The 19,774-nt window shown below is 46.1% G+C and overlaps 1 protein-coding gene across 3 annotated transcripts in view; it reads right to left on the bottom strand.

Moving 5' to 3' along the window:
• SASH1 (SAM and SH3 domain containing 1) overlaps positions 1-19,774 on the bottom strand; it is a 220,481-nt gene that overhangs the window by 107,942 nt on the left and 92,765 nt on the right. For all 3 annotated transcript variants that reach the window (XM_055134915.1, XM_055134917.1, XM_055134918.1), the window contains exons 3-4: positions 12,806-12,856; positions 12,627-12,676 (exon numbers count right to left, since the gene is read on the bottom strand). In XM_055134915.1, coding sequence (XP_054990890.1) covers positions 12,627-12,676; positions 12,806-12,856 — 101 coding nt within the window. The remainder of the gene's footprint in view (positions 1-12,626; positions 12,677-12,805; positions 12,857-19,774) is intronic.

Below are 19,774 nucleotides of genomic sequence, written 5' to 3'. Positions count from 1 at the left end.
AGACCCAGCCCGGTGTGACAGTGGGGGGGGGGGGGGGGGGCAGCACCCCCGAGGGGAGGGGTGCAGACACTAACTGCCAGACTCCCACCTGGACCCCAAGCCCAAACCTCCGGGACAGTGAGCAGAAATTGGGTTGGGAGGCAGGGCCCGTGATGCCGGCCAGTACCTCTGGAGCCAGCGTTTGCCCTTCCGCTGCCCTGGAGAACAGCGGGTGGTACCCAGTGGTCTCTGGTCTCTGGTTCTGCTCGTGCTGTGAGTGCCCAATCCCCCCCACTCTGGGAAGATTTGGGGGGTGCCCCCGAGAAGGCACATCCACCAAGCGGGCCTGTGCGGACGTGCCTGCTGGGCCCTAGGATGTGCCCCAGAGAGGTCAGTCTCCTGGCCTTGTCGCACGCACACACACACACACACACACACACACACACACACACACACACACACACACGGTCCCCACGAGCAGCCAGGTCCCCTCCCCACTCCCCAGGTCCTGCTGCAAACAGGATGTGGAAACAGGATGCATCCGTCGATGCTCCGGGCCTGACCTTGACTTCCTAGCAGACTCGCAGTTGGCAAGACCCCGCGGGTCTGGTCTGTTCCAGGGCAGGTTCGGGATCACCCTCCAGGTGAGTTTCCAGGGGGCAGGAGTCACCCGGGAGAAGGCCCTGCAGCCCTGTGCGATGGGGGGGGGGGGGGGTGTACTGGGGGGGAAGAGGAGAGCTAACAGGGGACGCCCCAGTGGGTGGTGGCCGAGTCCTTCTCAAAGCTGGATCCCGGAAATGACCTTATGGAGGAAAAGAATATCTTACATCTCAGGGAGGTAGGGGGATCAATTCCTTCTCTCCTTCCCCTTCCACTCCTCATTCTTTCCTTCCTTCCCTTCCCTTCCCCTCTCTGTCTCCCTCCCTCCCCTTTCCTGCTTGGGGCTTAGGGGACTCTCTCTGTTCAGGGTCCATGTGGTGTCAGTGAACATCTGGGGCTGGCGCCTGCAAAGGAAGCGCCTTAACCCCTGTACTATCTCTGTGGCCCAGAAGGTTCTGTTCTCAACAGAACTGTCACAAACACAAACACACCCTTTCCCGCCACAGGCAAAGTCTAGCACGGGCAAATCTCCAGAGATGAGTGAGGGTGGAGGACTGGCACTCACCACAGATACAGGAAGGATGGAGGACGCGTACGGGGCTTTTGAAAACGTCCTAAGACCATTGTCACTGGACAGCGTCCTCAGGACTGGACGCTGGAAATGGGCAATCTGTATGTGCAAGTACCCCAACAGAGCTGATACACAATAGCTGAGCTCATCCCCCAGATTTTGTCAGAGAATACTCACAGCAGCATTATTCTAAAAGCCATAAAGTCCAAATAACCTAACTGGCCAACAGCCAGCAGCAGTTAAGCAACACGTGGCACGAGCCCACAACTAAAAGGAAACAAGTTCTAATGTGTGCTGCTACCCAGACAGATCTTAAACATGTTAGGATGGGCTATAGTTGGGAAAGAATATTTACCCAATACCCATCTGATAAGGGATTACTATCCAGGACATACATGATACTAGTAGAATTGTACAAGAAAAGAATCTCTAACACCATCAAAAAACGGGGAGAAGAAATGAACAGAAGCTTACTCAAAAAGGAAATATAAATGGCCAAAAAGCACATAAAAAATGCTCTACATCGCTAATCATCAGGGAGATGCAAATCAAAAGAACAATGAGATATCATCTCATACCAGAGACTGGCAAACATTCAAAGAACAAAAGCAACCAGTGTTGGCGTGGATGTGGGGAGAAAGAGACACTCTCTCACTGTTGGTGGGAATGCCAACTGGTCCAGCCATTTTGGAAAAACAATATGGACATTCCTTAAAAAACTAGAAATTGAGCTTCCATCTGACCACTTCTGGGAATAAATCCCGAGGGTGCAAAAAAGCACAGTAGAAATGACATCTGCACTTGTATATTCATTGCAGCACTGTTCACAATATCCAGAATCTGGAAACAACCCGAGTGCCCAAGAACAGATGACTGGTTAAAAAAACTTTGGTATATCTACACAATAGAATACTATGCAGCTGTTAGAAAAGATGAAGCTATGAAATTTGCTTATAAATGGATGATCATGGAGATTATCACGCTGAGTGAAATGAGTCAGAGAGAGAGGGACAGACATAGAATGACTGCACTCATTTGTGGAATATAAACATAATGTGATACTGACACCCAAGGACAGTAGAGACAAGGGCCAGGAATATTCCTCCATGGTTTGAAGCCTGTCTCATGAACTGGAAAGAAAGCAACTAGAACAGAGAAGGTGATGATGGTTGGAGGGATCACTCGGGATGGGAGACATGTGCTGAAAGTAGAAAAAGGACCAAATGTGATAGCCTCTCAGTATCTGTATTCCAAACCATAATGCCCAAAAGGAGAGAAAGAGTAGGGGGAAAATTGCCTGCCATGGAGGCAGGGGGAGAGGTGGAAAGGTTGGGGGGGGGTGTAATACTGGGGACACTGGTGGTAGAGAATGTACACTGGTGGAGGGATGGGTATTTCATTGTATGACTGAAACTCAAACATGAAAGTTTTGTAACTCTATTTCACAGTGATTCAATAAAAATAAAAAATGAATTAAAAAAGGATGGGCTGTAGAGGTGGGACAGGAGCCCCAGGCACCCAAGACAGGTCCTCTGAGACCACCAGGAGTGATCTCTGAGCACAGAGCCAAGAGTAAAGCTTGAGCATTGCTGGGTGTGTCCCATCTCACCCTAAAATTATGATCAAAAAGATAACTAAAAAAAATTGGGCTAAGTGAAGGAAGTCAGCCCTGAAAACACAGACAAAGTCCAGAACAAGCCCATTTCCATTCCAAGACAAAAAGTTGAACAGTGGTGATTTGGGATAAGGGAAATGAAAGGATGTGGAAGGGATATGAGGGTTCTTTCTGAATGGACAAAGATACTAATAATAATTTTTAAAAATCCTGTCAAATGGCCACAAAACTGAATGAACAGAGAGCCACTGAACTGTGTACTTTCAGTAGGTACGTTGTAAGGTGGGTGACGAGGGCATTTCATCCTGCTACCAAAAACTCAAGAAATGCATTTTCCCAACACAGATTTCAAGATTTAAGATTAAAAAGATTTCAAGATGTTTAAAACAAGCCAACCGTGTCTTGATAGTGTGCCTTACCGGGAGGTATTTTGCAGTCTATTATTTCTATTTAACAGGAGAAAAAAATCCTGGGGATATTTACAACAGACTGCAGAAAGATGGCACCAGGGTGGGCAGCCACGAGAAACTAATTTGGGAGTGGGATAAACTCGTCACCACATGCCGCCCTCAGGTTTTGAACAGGGGTCTTTTCCAAGCAAGTACCCACAAGTAGCTGGCACTGACGTCTCACCTTGCTACTGTAGACTTGGGAATATACCATTTCCCGTTACGGATCAGGGGAAACCCAAGCAGAAAGAATCTTCTAATATTTTACTCCGGTTTCAACCTTCTGGCAAAACACCAGGGCCGTTAGGAGAATCTGATGTAAGTCTTTAATGAGCACTTACTCTGCGCCAGCCAGAGCGCTGGAGAAAATGCAGAGAGAGACAACACACAAGCTTGGAGCCTTCAGAAACTCCAGGTCGGGCTGGCCTGGGAAAGGCAAACAGTGTTAGAGAAACTAAGGCTGGGGCCAGGGAACAAGGAGAGGATGAATGTGGGTCAGACGGAATGGACAGTGAGAGCAGATGAGCTCTGTGAGCCCGTACGAGTGGGTGCTTGGGAGCTAACTACACAAGGCTCCTGACAACTCTAATTATCCTCCTCAGGTTAAAGTTGTGGAAACTGCAGGCACAGCGGTTAAACTTAAACTTGTCATGAGTTGCAGAACTGGAAAGAAAGAGTCTGGATTTGAACCCAGACAGTCTGGCGTTGGACAGAACACCCCAACCCCAAGGCCATAAGGGTTAGTCAGATGGACTTATATATATATATATATACATATATATACATATATATATGTATATATATATATATATTTTTTAAGGGACTGGAGCAATAGCACAGCAGGTAGGGTATTTGCCTTACATGCAGCTGACCCAGGTTAGATTCCTTCATCCCTCTCAGAGAGCCCGGCAAGCTACCGAAAGTATCCCGCCCACACAACAGAGCCTGGCAAGCTACCCATGGTGTATTCAATATGCCAAAATCAGTAACAACAAGTCTCACAATGGAGATGTTACTGGTGCCCGCTCAAGCAAATCGATGAACAACGGGATGACAGTGCAGTGTTATATGTTAAGATTTTTGCGCTACACCCACTGGGCTCAGGGGTCATTCCTGATGGTGCTCAGGGAATCAAACGTAATCAAACCCAAGCCAGCCACATGCCAGGCAAACACCATAACCTCTGAACACTCTCAGGCCCTGGCTTAGCATCTTTTTGTCTCTAGCTTGGGGCCGTTAGGCAAAGTAACTACTCTAAGAATCAGTTCGCACATCTCGGTAAGTTTCTAAGAAACTCAATGACAAGACACAGTCAAAGAGATGAGGGGAGCACGGCACATCAAAAGAGCTCCAGAAAATCACATTCAGACGATGCAAACGTTGACAACAGTGTGTGTGGTAAGACCCAAGATGCCAAGATGCGTGCAGAGCGCATCTGTGCTCTGAAAGGGGGAAGTGCCCGCGGCCAGAGAAGGGGCTGAGTGAGCGTTTCTACAGCCCTGGAAGGTGGAAACGCTTCCAAGGCACAGCCCCAGGGGCCTCAGCGCCACTTGGGAAACACATAATAAGCTGGGCCAGAGCCGGGTCACAGGAACGGAAGACGCAGCTATAAAGAGGATCCGGGCTATTCGGGGACAGATCGGGATGGCCTCAGGGAGGGAGGCAGCAGCCCCCTGGGGCGCTGCCGTGAGACCAGTTTGGAGTGGGGTGGTCTAACTGAACCTTGGGGAGAGGAATCCGGGAGAAAGTTCCCAAACATGCTTCCCTAGTCTCCAAAAAGGAGAACCAAGAGTACTCGCTGGGAGGTAGAAGGAGGATAAAAGGGAAACCAGGAAAAGCTGTTGAAGTGAAAGTCACCGGATTAGCTGAGTGATGTTTGGGAATCACAGGGAGGGACAGGGGGTGATGCCCACAAGCCTGAGGGACAGGCAGAGTGGTCCCTAAGAGGAAAAGGGGGGAACTTAGAGATTGTGCAAACCAATCATAAGCCATGGGAAACTGGCTGGGGGGCGGGGGGGTTGTAGGGAGCACTGACAGTAAGAGGTAGGGAGGGAAAAAGGAGGTTGCGGAGAACAGGCGTGAGAGAAGGTGAAAGTGGAAACCCCAAGGTCTGGACATGGCGGGAAAGAAGTGGGCATGCAGGGGGACCAGGGTCTGCGCAGGGGGCGCAGCGCAAGGTCAGATGTGGTGCCATGGATCTTGGGGAGAGCATGTCAAGGGGTCAGCCTTCGGGGGGGACGATGTTCAGCAACAGGGGAGGAAAGAAACTGAATTAAGGGAAGGAAGGAGATGCCCAGAGGATCTCGAGGAGGTGGAGAAGCACGAAGCCTGTCTGTCTGCACTCAGCCATTTGGTACGCAGGATGTGAAAACAACAACCAAAAAAAAAAGGGGGGTTCACATCGAGAGGATAGTATAGGGGCTACAGTACTTGCCCTCCATGTGGCTGACTCGAATTTGATCCCAACACTGTACTGGGTCCCCGAAGCCCTGCCAGAAGTGATCTCTGTGCACAGAACCATGAGTAAGCCCTGAGCACTGTCAGGTGTGGTCCAAGAGTCATTCCCCAAACACACCACCACCACCACCACCACCACCACCACACACACACACACACACACACACACACACACACACACACACACACACACACACACACAGAGGATGAGTGCAGAGACCTGAAAGTTATCTGCTCTCTGCTCCTCCGAAGCCTGGGCCCGAGGCTAAAAACGGCCCCTTTCCAAAGAGAGGAGAGAAGGTTCCCCCAGGGGAAAGAGAGGAAGCGGATGCTGGCAAGAATCTGCAGAAAATGGAGGTGCCAAACAGACCTGGCACTGAGAACTGGGGATATGGGAGATGCCAAGTGAGAGCGCATTGTCACACACTGTGCTGCTAGTGACCCTGTACAGGTTTGAAACACTATCTTTCAGCAAGTCCTTAAAAATGTGGAGTTTGCAGGGACAGGAGCTCTAGTACAATGGGTAGGATGTTTGCCTTGCACGTGGCTGACCCAGGTTCGATCCTCGGCACCCTGTGTGTTCCCCCAAGCACTGCCAAGAGTGATTCCAAGAGCCTGAGCATCACTGGATATGGCCCCCAAACAAACAAACAAAAACAAAAACAAAAAAGTGGAATTTTGTTGTACCTTTTTGTTGTTTGGGGGCTATACCTGGCAGCACCCAGGGCTTCCTCCTAGCTCTGCACTCAGGGATCACTCCTGGTAGGGTTTGGGGGAACCTTATGCATATGCAGTGTCAGGGTTTGAACCCACCAGCGAGCAAGGCAACGCAACTTTACACCCACTACACTATCTCTCCTGGCCATCTTGATCTCTCTTGGAAGCTCTGTGGTCAGCACACAGAGCACTGCATTGTTGCTTTGCGGGGGAAGGCGTGAGTCACTAAACCAATGCCTCCCGGACAGGCCGGATCCAGGGAATAACACCTTCCTCCACCAGTTTTGAGAGTCTTTCTCAGGGTTCCCAGGACAAGGGGTACCACCCTGATGTTCACACATCAGCACCAACACCTGTGGGGTGGAAAAACAAAATTTCATTTCTCGGTTCTGTCTTCCCTCTCACCTTCACCACAGGCGTTAACTCCCTTCATGCTGGGGAAGAAGCCGGTGGAGCCTGGGCTCCCCCAAAAGTGCTGCCCCGGATATGTCAAGTACGCTGGGCTCAGAGCGTGGCCACCAAGACAATGGCCCCTCCGAAGAGCAATCCATCCAACGGTCCCTTCGATGGGCTGTGGATCTTAGACGGATCCTCCTGCCTTTCTCCTCTTTCTTAGGAGTCAGGGTCGGCTGGGGAGAAGCTGTTAAACAACACGCTCAGTCACTCCTGGGGGACTCAGGGGACCATGTGGTGCTGGGAGCGAGTCTGGGCTCCCCCTATGAAAGACGTGTGCCCAACCTGTTGGACTGCATGCATCGCTCTGGTCCCCTGAGCTGGCCTATCATTGTGTGGGCATAGGCATGGAACCGTGTTTTCTGATAATGAGCTGGGTGTCTAGCTAACTACCAACAGCGGGGTGTGCTTGCCTTCACACGCAGCCAGTTTCCATCCCAGCACCACACGGGGTGTCTTGAGCACCACCCAGGGTGATCCCTGAGCACAGAGCCAGGAGTCAGCTCTGAGCACAGTCCAACATGACCTCCAAACCAAAAAAAACAAGAAAAGCCCACACCAGAACCAAAACAACAACAAGAAACCCCCAAACCAAAACCAAACAAAAGATCAGTAAATAAATAAATAACTATGAAAGGTCAATCCTCCCTCTAATCTTGCCCCATTCAGAGTATCAAATGAATTAGACTTTGGACTTTAAAATAGTTTTCTGATTTAAACAGTTGACTGAAGGGGGTCTGAAAATTACTGGCTACTCTTAACAATTCTCTGCTGATGTCCCGCCATGGGCAATACCCTGATTGCTTATGAAAAGTAGCTTTAATAAAGCTGGATATAGTTTGGCTTGGGGGGAAAAAAAACAGGGGGGAAAAATCTGAGCATGTAATAACATCCAAGTGGAGTAAAACTGCTTGTGAAGCACATTTATCAACTCTATTCATTTTATTCAGCCATCGAATACTGGTCTATTATTTTTCCCTCCTTTTTTTATCTTCCCTTCCATCATGCTGTATTTGGGGACTTTTTGACCATAGCATAGTTGAAGTGTAATCACAGGTAATGAAAACCAGCAAAACGAAATTGGTGAATTTAAAAAACTTAGTGAAAAGAGAGCTTATAAAACACTAGGTAAAGGGGAAGTTGTGAAATTTATTTTGGACCTTCTTCCCTCGACAGCTGAATAACCAAGACCCAGAATACATCCGAGCAGACCGCTGCTACTTATGCAATGTTGATGAATACACTTGCCTGTGAACTGTTTGCATAAGCAACACAATCTTAAATACTTTGGGATCATCCCTAAGTGCTTAGGAACATGGCTTCTTTCCTGAGATCAAATCTGGGTTTCTGCTGCTTATTAACTTTGGGGCCTGGGGTAAATGATGAACAGCTCTGTGCCTCAGTCTCCCCACTTGTAAATGGGAATACCTTGCTACTGAATACTGAATACTCATAGTGAATACTCTCAGACTCTCGTTCAATACTACCATACTGAAAACTCCACACTGAATGCTCTCATACACACCTATATTAACCAGAAGCCTTCCTTACAGCTAACTTTTGAGAAAAGAGCAGGTGTAAGCAATCCTGATACATATCTCACATATGAGAAACCCAGCTCATTATCAGAAAACACTGTTCTATTCATAAGCTCACACAATGATAGGCCAACTCAAGGGACCAGAGAAGAGAGATGCACGCAGTTCAACAGGCTGAGCCCACACACCGCATAGGGGGAGCCCAGATTCGATCCCAGTATGACATGGTCCCCTGAATACTCCTAGGAGTGACCTCCCCCCCCCCAAGCACAGAGCTGTGACAGCCCTTTAGCACTACAAGATATAGCCCTCAAACAGAGGAATGAAAGATGACCTCATGAGGCAAAATACCTGTGCCCAAGGTATTCTTAACCATGGAACCCTGCAGAACCCTGAATTCATAGAGGCCATTCGTTGCTGGTCACCATTTCTCACACACATGGCTAACCTTGTTCTTAGCAGAGTTACACAGACACTTCACAGCAAAACGTCTTGCTCTCTAGATATTCTTATGACCAAACGGTGAGTAATACAGAGTTTAACAAACATTCACCTTCCAAGACACTTGACACAAATCCAAGATTTGTAATCAAGTAGACGGTCTCCTTAATGGGAAACGCAAACAGACATAAACAAAAGAGGCTCAAATAAGCCCTCCCCGGACCTGCCTTATTGTATGTTCAGTGAACACATATGCAGGAACCAGACTGCCAAGAAGATAACGATGAATAGGAACTTTGTCCGTCCGGCGCATGCAGATGGGGGGAGGAGAAGCGAGTCCATTCTATGTCTGTCTGTCTGTCTATTATGCAGGTCACGCTCATCTACAGGGCTCCCAGCTCCATCTAACAGAGGTAGCCAGAGAAGGGCAGAATGGATGGATCAGAAGTTTCTCAGTTGTCTACCCCACAAAAGACACATCTCCTCAATCTCTTCCAGCCAGAGCGAGAGTCCAGTAACCAATTACTCTAAAACCCCTGAAATGCTGAATGCAACTGGGAGAGGGGCTGGGAAGAGGATGGTGGGTAGGGTGTTTGCCTTGCATGTGGCCAACATGGGTTCAATCCCCAGCATCCCATATGGTCCTCCAAGCCCCATCAGGAGTATTTCTTGAGTGCAGAGCCAGGAGTAAACCCTGAGCATCGCTGGCTGTGGCTCAAAAGCCAAATTAATTAATTAAATAAATACAGCTGGGAGAGGTGAAGTGCCTAGAGAAATCAAACACTGGTGTTAAAACCAAGGTCTGCTATCCTCTTGAGAAAGGGGATTATCTGGGGGGTGAGGGGGCGAAGGGAGGGGAGGAATGGAGAGAGAAAAAGGTGTTGAGGTCCAGAGACTAAAGCAGGGCATGACCTAGAAGGCATGGACCATCTGGACCAACTCACCAGGGTCCTGCTGGCTTCGAAGCCTGAGTTCTGTGAGGCTTCCTCTTGCTTACTCTCTTCTCTGACCTCCAGAATAAAAAAGCATAAGAAAACGCCTGCCCGGGCAGCACGACTGGCTTCTCAAAGGGATATTTTGGTTGGCAGATCCTTTGCAGACACTAACCAGACACAACCAGCTGGTTTGCCAGGTCATCCTCTGGAGGGTGCAAAGCTACCAGCAAGCATTCCGATCTGAAGAAGGGCAGGCTTGTTTGCTTTCAGCACAATTTGCATCCACAAGTACAAAAACACAAAGAGTTGAATGGAAAGACTCATCATACCTACCCAGATTCTAATCTGATCTGGGGTATCCAGAGTATTTTAAAACCAAAGGACAACCAAACCAAATCAAAACAAAACAAGACAAAACCCCCAAATACCTTTGGGAGGTTGGAGACAGAATCCAGAGCTAAGGGGCTTGCCTTGCATGTGGACAACCCTGGTTCAATCCTGCTACCACATAGAGACTCCAGAGGCACCACCAGGAATAATCCCTGAGCACAGAGCGAGAGATACTTCCAGATGAAACACAGCAAGGGATATGATAAATGGAAAGAGTCATTTTATTTTTAAGTGGCTTGAAAAAAAGTAACAAGCTAAAGACGCACTGTTCAAACAGAGAAACTTGAATATGAATACTGAATACTATTTCATGTCTTAGATTGCGTCATTAGCAGTATTATAAGGAAATAACCTTGTCCCTAAGAGATGCACGCTTAAGTTATGAAATCTACAACTTTCTGTCAAATTGTTCGGCAATGAAGTGGTGACACTGCATGAGTGTGTGTGTGTGTGTGTGTGTGTGTGTGTGCATGCGCATGCACGTAGGGTAGTAAACAAGAGCATTCGAGTCAATGACTAAGAAAAAGCTACATGGGATCTCGCTGCCCAATTCTTGTCACTTATCTGTAAACTTAACATTTGTTTTATTTTTTGAACCACAGTGAGATTGGATTTCAATCATATAATGTTCCAACACCTGTCCTTTTACCAGTGCACATTTCCCATCACCAATGTCAAGGGTTTTTTTGTTTTTGTCTTTTTAAGTAAACAAAGTGTCATATAGGTTACAGAAGAGAATTGGGTACTGGAATGGATTAAGACGCCATCCTCAATTGTTATTTACAAAAAGGCTAAAGTCAACCTTCTCAGAGAACAAAAGTCAGATGGCAGATGGACACAAGGTCCTGGCGAGCTGCGGGTACGGTCCGTGTGCAAAGGAGGTGTCAGTTTCTTTCTTTCTGGCCACAAGTGCCAGGTCGGATTTTACGGCGGGAAGGATATAAACACGGAAAGAATGACTCCTCACAATTGAGGGGCAGAAGAAAAACCCAGCTTACTAAGATTAGTACAAACGTGGTGAGTCACCCACTCTCAGGAGACCAGGCAAACATTTCTTATTCCTGAAGGATTCAACCATTCTGGGAGGGCACCTGAGTTCTCAGCCAGTTGGACACCCCATGGGCAGCAAAGTAGACCCAGAGAACCCAACACGCCTCGCACACGCTGCTTATGCCCACGCTGGCTTCCTTCCACATCACTGATGACCAACATCAATAGACAAGCTCAGTCTCCGTCTCTTTCAGCCTCTCCCTACAACAAGATCCCTGGAAGGAAACACACACCGAAAAGTTCAGGTCCCTTGGCTGTTTCTCCTTTAGCCTTGATGGTGGGATGGACCAATGGCCGTGGTTTTCCTTCGCTCATTACTCCTGAAACCAGATCCGTTTAGCCTCTGAAACAGGGCACCGGAGCTTAGGAAGAACAGCCTCCCCACTGCCTGTCTGGGTGCCAGCAGCGTGCACACGTGGATGGATTAGGAGCCTGTGCTCTAAAGCACACACAGACTCGAGCAACAAGCGCGTCTCATTCCACAAATACCTTTGCCCAAGCCACTTCTCTGCTGCTCTTCCTGGCAGGAAGCAGGGTCGGTGGCACCGTGCCAAGGGAAGTGTGCATTTAGTGTCAGACCTGCTTGAATTCCTTTACCTCAGGAGGTCGAAAATAGAACTTTCTAGCATAATTACGAGGACATAAAAGTCAAAAAGGAAAAGGCTAGAGAAAAAAAAAATTTTTTAAAGTTTCCATTTTGAAATTGCCTCAAAGACATGCCGGAAACACACACTATAGAATTATCTTCCATGCGAGTAAATATTACAGGGTTGAAGTTGAAACCGGGAAACACAAATATTCTTTCACAGGAAAGGCCAGTCCACATTTGGCATTTTCTGTCACCAGACCTGGTTCTTGTTTTACTACCTACCTATCACCTACCAACGTAAGGCCCAGAGGATGGGTTATCTGGTAAATCATTATTTTATATCAGAATGTATTTTATTTTTGTGGCTGGCGTCTCTATGACTCACTCTCTCTCTCTTTTTTTTTTTTTTACGTGTTATATATTAAAGAGAAAGCCCATTTCATTTGATTTCACTCTCCTTTCCTATCCTCTAGGTCTAGAGAGTGAAGTTTGGGATCACTCACAGTAAGCAGGGAGAAAACTGCATTAAGGCATAGCTGGTCGGCACGGCCAATTGAATCCACCAAACTCAACCACCTACCCATTATATACACAACACAAGCGCCACAACACAACACACACAGACACACAGGCTCTCACACACACACACACAAAGAAACAGAGACAGACACACACACACACACACACACACACATACACACACATACACAGAGCACAGAGGAAACTTGTATCAAGATCCCCGCAGCACACACACACACACCAAGTGACTTCTTCCAAAATGGACCTGAAAGACACCTTCTTAGACATGCTCGTCCAGGACACGGTCAGGGAGGGAAACTTACTTTCTTTCCACTTCTGGGGTCGACACAGCACTGCAGAAGCCCAAGGACTCCTAGGAGAGAAGATTCATAGCGTCAGTGAGGCTGAGCAGAAGGTTTGTCTCATTTGTACAAAATATCGCTAAAAAAAAAAAAAAAGAGAGGCAGAAGCAAAAATAGACGATTAAAGTCATTGTGCTTACTTCGATCTGGGACCGCAGCTGAAGTGACGTGGGGCTGGCATCGGGTTTCTCCTAAAACAGAACAGATGCTGGTTTTAATGAGACTTCCAAACGTGGCACCACCAGAAAGACAAATAGACGTGTAAGCGGAGCTGGGGGGGATTTGGGGAACGCCAGGGTACAGTGGGAGGAGATGGTAGGGATAAACAGGTTTTCTGGGAAAACGAAAAGTATTTTTAAACTGAGGGCTCTTCATCTCTTTTATAATTAAACTGCTTTTGCAACCTCACCACAAGTGGTGGCTGACAATTTCATTGCAGAAGAGAAAAGAGTAGTGACAGTTAATGGTAAAAAGACTCCCCTGGGTGTAATAAGAAGACCATCACCGAGACACAGGATCCACCACCAGCCCTCTGAGTTCTGGTTATTGTTAATTAACAATGGCGTTGAATCTGATTTTATTTATTTATTTATTTATGGGGGTGGGGTCGGGAAGCACACCCAGCGATGCTCAGGGATTGCTTCCTGTGATGCTCCATCTGGGGTGCCAGGGATTAACGCAGACTGGCCATGTGCAAGGCAAACAGCTGTATTATTCCTCTGGCCCCTGAATTCTATTTTCAACTCATACACAAAAGTATTTAGCAATGGGGAACTAGTTGTTCTCCACTTCGGAAAGTTGGGACACTAAGTTTCTTCTTGTAGCCCTTAGTATAATCCTGCTCCGTTAACATCATTGGCCTGGTATGGAACATAAATTAGGTTAGTGAGCACATGCTAGGCCCCTAGTTCTCTCTCTGACACCATAAGGGTCCTAAGCACTGTTGAGCATGACCCCGGTACTCCCTCACACCTGGCCCGAAACACTGCACCAGTGGACTGAGTGAGCATTCCCAAGAATGAGATCAGGACCAGAGGTGCTTTGGGGAAGTTGCTAGGTAATCCATAAATAATCTTGAGAAAAAACTACAAGCACAACCAGAGGCTGGAGAGAGAGTACAGCAGGTAAGGTGCTTGCTTTGCACCTTATGGGGCTCATCCAGATTCAATTTCTGATATGATCCCCTGAGTCCCATTAGGATAAACACAGAGGGGTAAGCCCTGAGCACAGCCAGGTGTGGGCCCCAAACCAAAACAAAACCAAGCCAAAAAACTAAAAACACCTCTAAGACCCAACTACTCGGTATTCAGTTAACAGATGAAAGAAAGGCATGGCATTATAGACACACAATTTCTCAGAGTGTGTGTGTGTATACACACATATAATAATTTTAGCATGTATAGTGGGTAAGATGCTTGCCTTCCACACAGTAGGGATTCGAATCCTGGCCCCGCATATGACCCCCCAAGCCTTGCCAGGGGTGATTCCTAGGCATAGAGCCAACAGTAAGCTCTGAGCCCTGACCACCGCTATGTGTACCCTCTCCCCCTCAAAAAGGAAGTTAAAATTTATAGAGAGATGTACAAATATATAACACATATAGTATACATGGACTGGAGCACAGCAGGTAGAGCATTTGCCTCAAACGCAGTCGACCTGAGTTCGATTCCTCCATCCGCCTAGGAGATCCCAGCAGGCTACCAGATCCTGCCCGTATGGCAGAGCCTGGCAAGCTACCCATGGAATATTCGATATGCCAAAAACAGCAACAACAAGTCTCACAATGGAGATGTTACTGGTGCCCGCTCGAGCAGATCGATGAACAAAAAAATGGGACGACAGTGCTACAGTGCTACAGTGCATAGTATACATGAAATTTCGCCTTTTGCAACATGGAACTGGAAGGGTCATGGAAAGCAAAATAAGTCAGAAGGAGGAAGACAAATATCAGATGACTTTACCCATGTGTGGGCTAAAAACTAATCTAAGGGAGTAGAGAGTGTCCAAGGAAAACAAACTCAGAGAGGGGCACAGCAGCGAGACTGAAGGCAGGGACTGGCGAGGGCAGGAGGGACCAACGGACTATGGGGGAGGGTTGCTCATACTCTGGGGAAGGAGAGGGGAGCACTGCACCCTTAAAGCAAACATCACACTCATAATCAGTGCTGTCTCGACTTAAAAACAAACTAACAAGATAAAAGAGGTAGAAGAATCAAAAGTTTTGGTGATACCCCAAGGTCAGTAGAGACAAGGGCCAGGGGAATTGCCCCATAGCTGGAAGCCTGCTTCATGGGTGGAAGGGAGAAGGCAGATGGAATAGAGAAGGGATCACTAAGAAAATGACGGCTGGAGGAACCAGCTGGGATGAGAGATGCATGCTGAAAGGAGATAATGGACCAAACATGATGACCTCTCAGTGTCTGTGTTGCAAGTCATAATGCCCAAAAGTAGAGAGAGAGTATGGTGAATATTGTCTGCCATGGAGGTAGGAGGAGGGTGGGAAAAGGGAGGTATACCTGAGATATTGGTGGTGGAGGATGTGCACTGGTGGAGGGATGGGTGTTTGATCATTGTGAGATTGTAACCCAAACATGAAAGCTTGTAACTATCTCATGGTGATTCAATAAAATTTAAAAAATTTTTAAGAAAAAACCAAACCATGTATTCTAATACATTCATTTTATAGGTTTTTTACAACAAAATCTTTTTATTTTTAATTAATTATTAATAATTTGTTTATTTTATTAATTTATAATTTTATAAAATTAACTTATAATTTATAAATTTAATGAAATTTTATTAAATTTTTTAATAAAAATTTTAATGGAATCATTTTATAGGTTTTTTTGGAAAAAAAAGAATAAACTGCAACTGATAAAGGCACATAACAACTAAATAAGCACTGGAATGTTTTAGGCTACACCACAGGAAAATCAAGAGTCATACTTATAGTAAACAATGTCATACTGGTACTTCTGTACGTAGAGAATAATCCTACATAAAATGTCTACTAAAGTGGTCCACTCTGGAAAGTAATCCCAAGTGGGTCATCAAGTTCTTAACAGGAGAAAGGGTACTTTTTAGAGAAAGGAGGAATAGCACTAACATTAAGCCAATTCATTATGGATGCTTTTAATAATCCTTTGGTGGTCATAAGCATTGTTGGTTTCAGGTAACAATAATCTTGTTTAGTTGTTGGTTGTTGTTTTTTGGGGCAACTTTCTACTGTGCTTAGCTTACTCCTGGCTCTGTGCTCAGGGGACCATATGTGGTGCCCATGATCTCACCAGGGTTGGCTGCAAGAAAAGCAAGCTGCTGGACTTTCTCTCCAACGCAGCCAACAGTGATAAAGAGCCACAATGCATTGCTCAATTTATTACCTTGCCTTTTCCTCGTGAAACCAACTGGAGTAGGGGGTGGGGGGCTCAGAGAACACCTGGCGGTGCTTGAGGGCTGCTCCTGTCTCAGTGCTCATAGGTGGCTTCTGGTAGTAACTGGGGAACCATGCAGGGCCAGGGACTGAAACCGGACTTTCTACAAAGCACACACTCCAGTGCCCTGACCCTCACCAACACCTCCCACCTTCCCCCAGGGGCCAATACTCACTAAACTCAGCCATGGAACATGATAGCAAGTCTAACTCAGCGCAAATTGATACACATAAGGAAGTAGCAGATGGGGCTGGAGCAATAGCACAGCGGGTAGGGCGTTTGCCTTGCATGAGGCCGACCCTGGTTCGATTACCAGCATCCCATATGGTCCCCTGAGCACCGCCAGGAGTAATTCCTGAGTGCAGAGCCAGGAGTAACCCCTGTGTATCTGTGTATCGCTGGGTGTGACCCAGAAAGCAAAAAAAACAAAAAAACAAACAAAAAGAAAGTAGAGCACCCAGAGAATTTCTCTCTTGCCAACATCCTCCTGGCTTTTATGGCCACCTTTGTTTAAAAAAAAAAAAAAACACCAAAATTTTGATTTCCATCTTCTCATATCATGGTAAGACTTTTTTTTCTTTCTCTTTCTCTCTTTTTTAGATTGTTTGGAGGGAAGGGAGCTCCTAAATAGTGCTCAGGAAGCTTGGGGAGCCCACCAGCTATTCTCAGCATCCAGGTTGGCATGTCCATGCAAAAGTTCAAGAATGCCATGCAGGGGCTGTAGCGATAGCACAGCAGGTAGGGCGTCTGTCTTACACGCAGCCAACTCAGGTTTGATTCCCAGCATCCCATATGATTCCCTGAGCAGCGCCAGCCAGCAGTGATTCCTGAGTGCAAAGCCAGGAGTAAGCCCTGAGCAATGCCGGGTGTGACCCAAAAAGCAAAAAAAAAAAAAAAAAAAAAGAATGCCATGCACCTTGGCTCTGGTCTTTTATACAGGGACCAACCAGAACCTCCCCGTGGTGTTGGGGACCATGAGAGCTGTACCAGGGGGTGTTCTAGGACCATGAGGTGTCAGGAATTGGACTGATCCAATATGATCTTATAGTAGTTTTTTGGCTTGTTGTGCTTTCGTTTGGGGCCACACCCAAGAGTGTTCAGGGCTTACTCCTGGACACTGGCTCAGCGGTTACTCCTGACAGGACCCAGTGGAGCATACGTGGTGCCAGGGAATCGAAACCACGTCAGCTGTTGTACTATCTCTCCAGGTCCCTCAACCACTTTGTATTTATGAAATGATGCATAGAGATGTTGGTGTTATATTCCAAGAACAACTGGAAAGACTCAGGAGACAAATCAAGGAAGGATACACATTTTGGCTGGAGGTTTCCAGTGCTTAGAGAGGAATTATAATCATGGTGCAGTAACTAACTTCTCAGCTTCACCGAGAGAAACGCATAAACTTAGGGGTGTTAGCTAAGCTTGCACACTTTTCCTCCCGAACCTTTCTTTTTGGGAACCTTTCTCTCAGGGAAGCCTTGGAGAGAGACCCAAACTTTATTATTCTTCCTGAAAATTCCCATAAAATCGCCCATCGAAGACATGATTCCCACCCATATCCATCTAAAACTAGTAACAAAAAAAAAAAATGACCCCTAAATTTCAACTCTCCCTTCTCCATTCCCAGCTTTTCTTATAGCTCTCAGCGTCCCCTTTACTTCGTGAAATTCTATGATAGGAAACGGTCGGATTCGTCTAATAAATGTTATTTATTGGGTGGTGCCTGTTACTCCATGTCATAAACATGGTATTTATAGTAATTTATGTAAAATGTACCCCTTCCTGCATACAAAAGCAGGCATTTGCTAACAACCATATTAAATATTTGAGGATCAGGAAGCAACATTCTAAACAATTAACCTTCGCATGTTAGCTCACTGCTCATAACAAGGCATTTGACAGTGTGTTGGTGACTTTTCAGGAAATTGGTTGAGGGTGAGGTTTGATGTGCAATGTATTAAAATGTGTCAGGAATTAAAAAATAAAGTGTCTGTTTATTTAGAAGAGATGAAGCTAACCAAAAGATCTGATGCAATGATATTTCTGGTGTTTTTTCAAAAAAAAATTCTCTCAAATGTTTTTTCAGAGCAAATCTGAGTAATTTCAACTCTTGGGGAAAAAAACGATCATAATCATTAAAGAGAAATGTCTTAGTGCAAACATACTCATAAGAAAAAATGTTACGGAGCTCAGATTTGATCCTTAGTACCACACAATCCCTGAAGTCTCCCCAGGAGAGGCCCCGAGCACCAAGCCAAAGGTAGCCATATCAACCAAAGAAACAAAAACCTGATATACAGAAGTTATAGAAATAGTATAGTCAGTACAGCACTTGCCTTGCACAGGGTCAACCCAGGCTGGATTCCCCAGAACTAAACATTGTCTCCCAAGCCTTAACAGAGTGGTATCCGAGCACAGAGCCAGCAGTAAGCCCCGAACACTTACTCTGTGTGACAAAATGATCCCTCATAAACATTCCCCCCACCCCCAAAATAAAGACAAAACAAAACAAAAATGAAACATGTTATATAAAGCCCAGGAGAATCTTCTGAAGTGATCACTAAGTTAGGAACCATTAAATGATGCTTAGACAGAAAAGAAAATAAACTATTGGCAAAACTTCATCCTTTATCAAAGAAAAACATGAGGAAGAGCAATTACAATCTACTATCATGTATGTGTGACTAGGAAGTATTTGTGGCAAGGTCAAAAAAAATGAAAAATTAGAGTGAGGGGCTGGAGCGATAGCACAGCGGGTAGGGCATTTGCCTTGCACGCGGCCGACCCAGGTTCGATTCCCAGCATCCCATATGGTCCCCTGAGCACCGCAAGGAGTAATTCCTGAGTGCAGAGCCAGGAGTAACTCCTGTGCATTGCCAGGTGTGACCCCCCCCCCAAAAAAAAGAAAAATTAGAGTGAGTCCATAATCCAAACTGAGACATGGAGTACTACAGGCTAAGTAAAAACTATTCTACTGAGCACTTGAATCAAAGGTGTTCATGCTGCATATCAGACAGTGTGGGCAGACATGTACACCTATGAGGAAGAAGTGCAGTGTGTTTGTGTGTGTGTGTGTGTGTGTATACATGTATATATATATATATATATTTTTTTTTAAGCTGTGTATATATTTTTTTCCTGGTGCAATATGGCATGAAAAAGAAAACATTTGACAGATGCACCAGTTCTGGAAACAACAATCAGGAATGCTGCTTACTGGTCAGATTGACACAGAACACTGTCTCTTGTCCGTCTGTGAGACTACACATTTCTCTGCTCCCAACAGAACCAGAGTAATGATGATGCCTTGATGGATCCACAAAGGATAATAGGGGATGAAGGAAGACTTGAGAAAGGAAGAAGATGGAGTAAGAATAATAATAAAAAAAAATCACCTGATTGTCTCGTCAAAGTCTTTTAGTCCAAAGTCATTGAGGTCCTGCCTTAGAACTCCTGACTTGATCAAATCCTAGAACTCCTCACTTAATCAAACCTTACAACTCCTCACTCAATCAAATCCAAGAACTCCTGACTCAATCAAACCCTACAACTCCTGATTGGATCAAATCCTAGAACTCTTAAGTTGATCAAATCCGTGCACTGGAGGAAATAGTAAAAACTGTAAATACCATCAGACACGCTGTCACTGAATCTGGAGGTTTCTCCAGGGGCCTATTA

The sequence above is a fragment of the Sorex araneus genome, chromosome 4 (assembly GCF_027595985.1).
Source record: "Sorex araneus isolate mSorAra2 chromosome 4, mSorAra2.pri, whole genome shotgun sequence".
NCBI lineage: Eukaryota > Metazoa > Chordata > Mammalia > Eulipotyphla > Soricidae > Sorex > Sorex araneus.
This window is presented reverse-complemented; position numbering and strand designations above follow the sequence as displayed.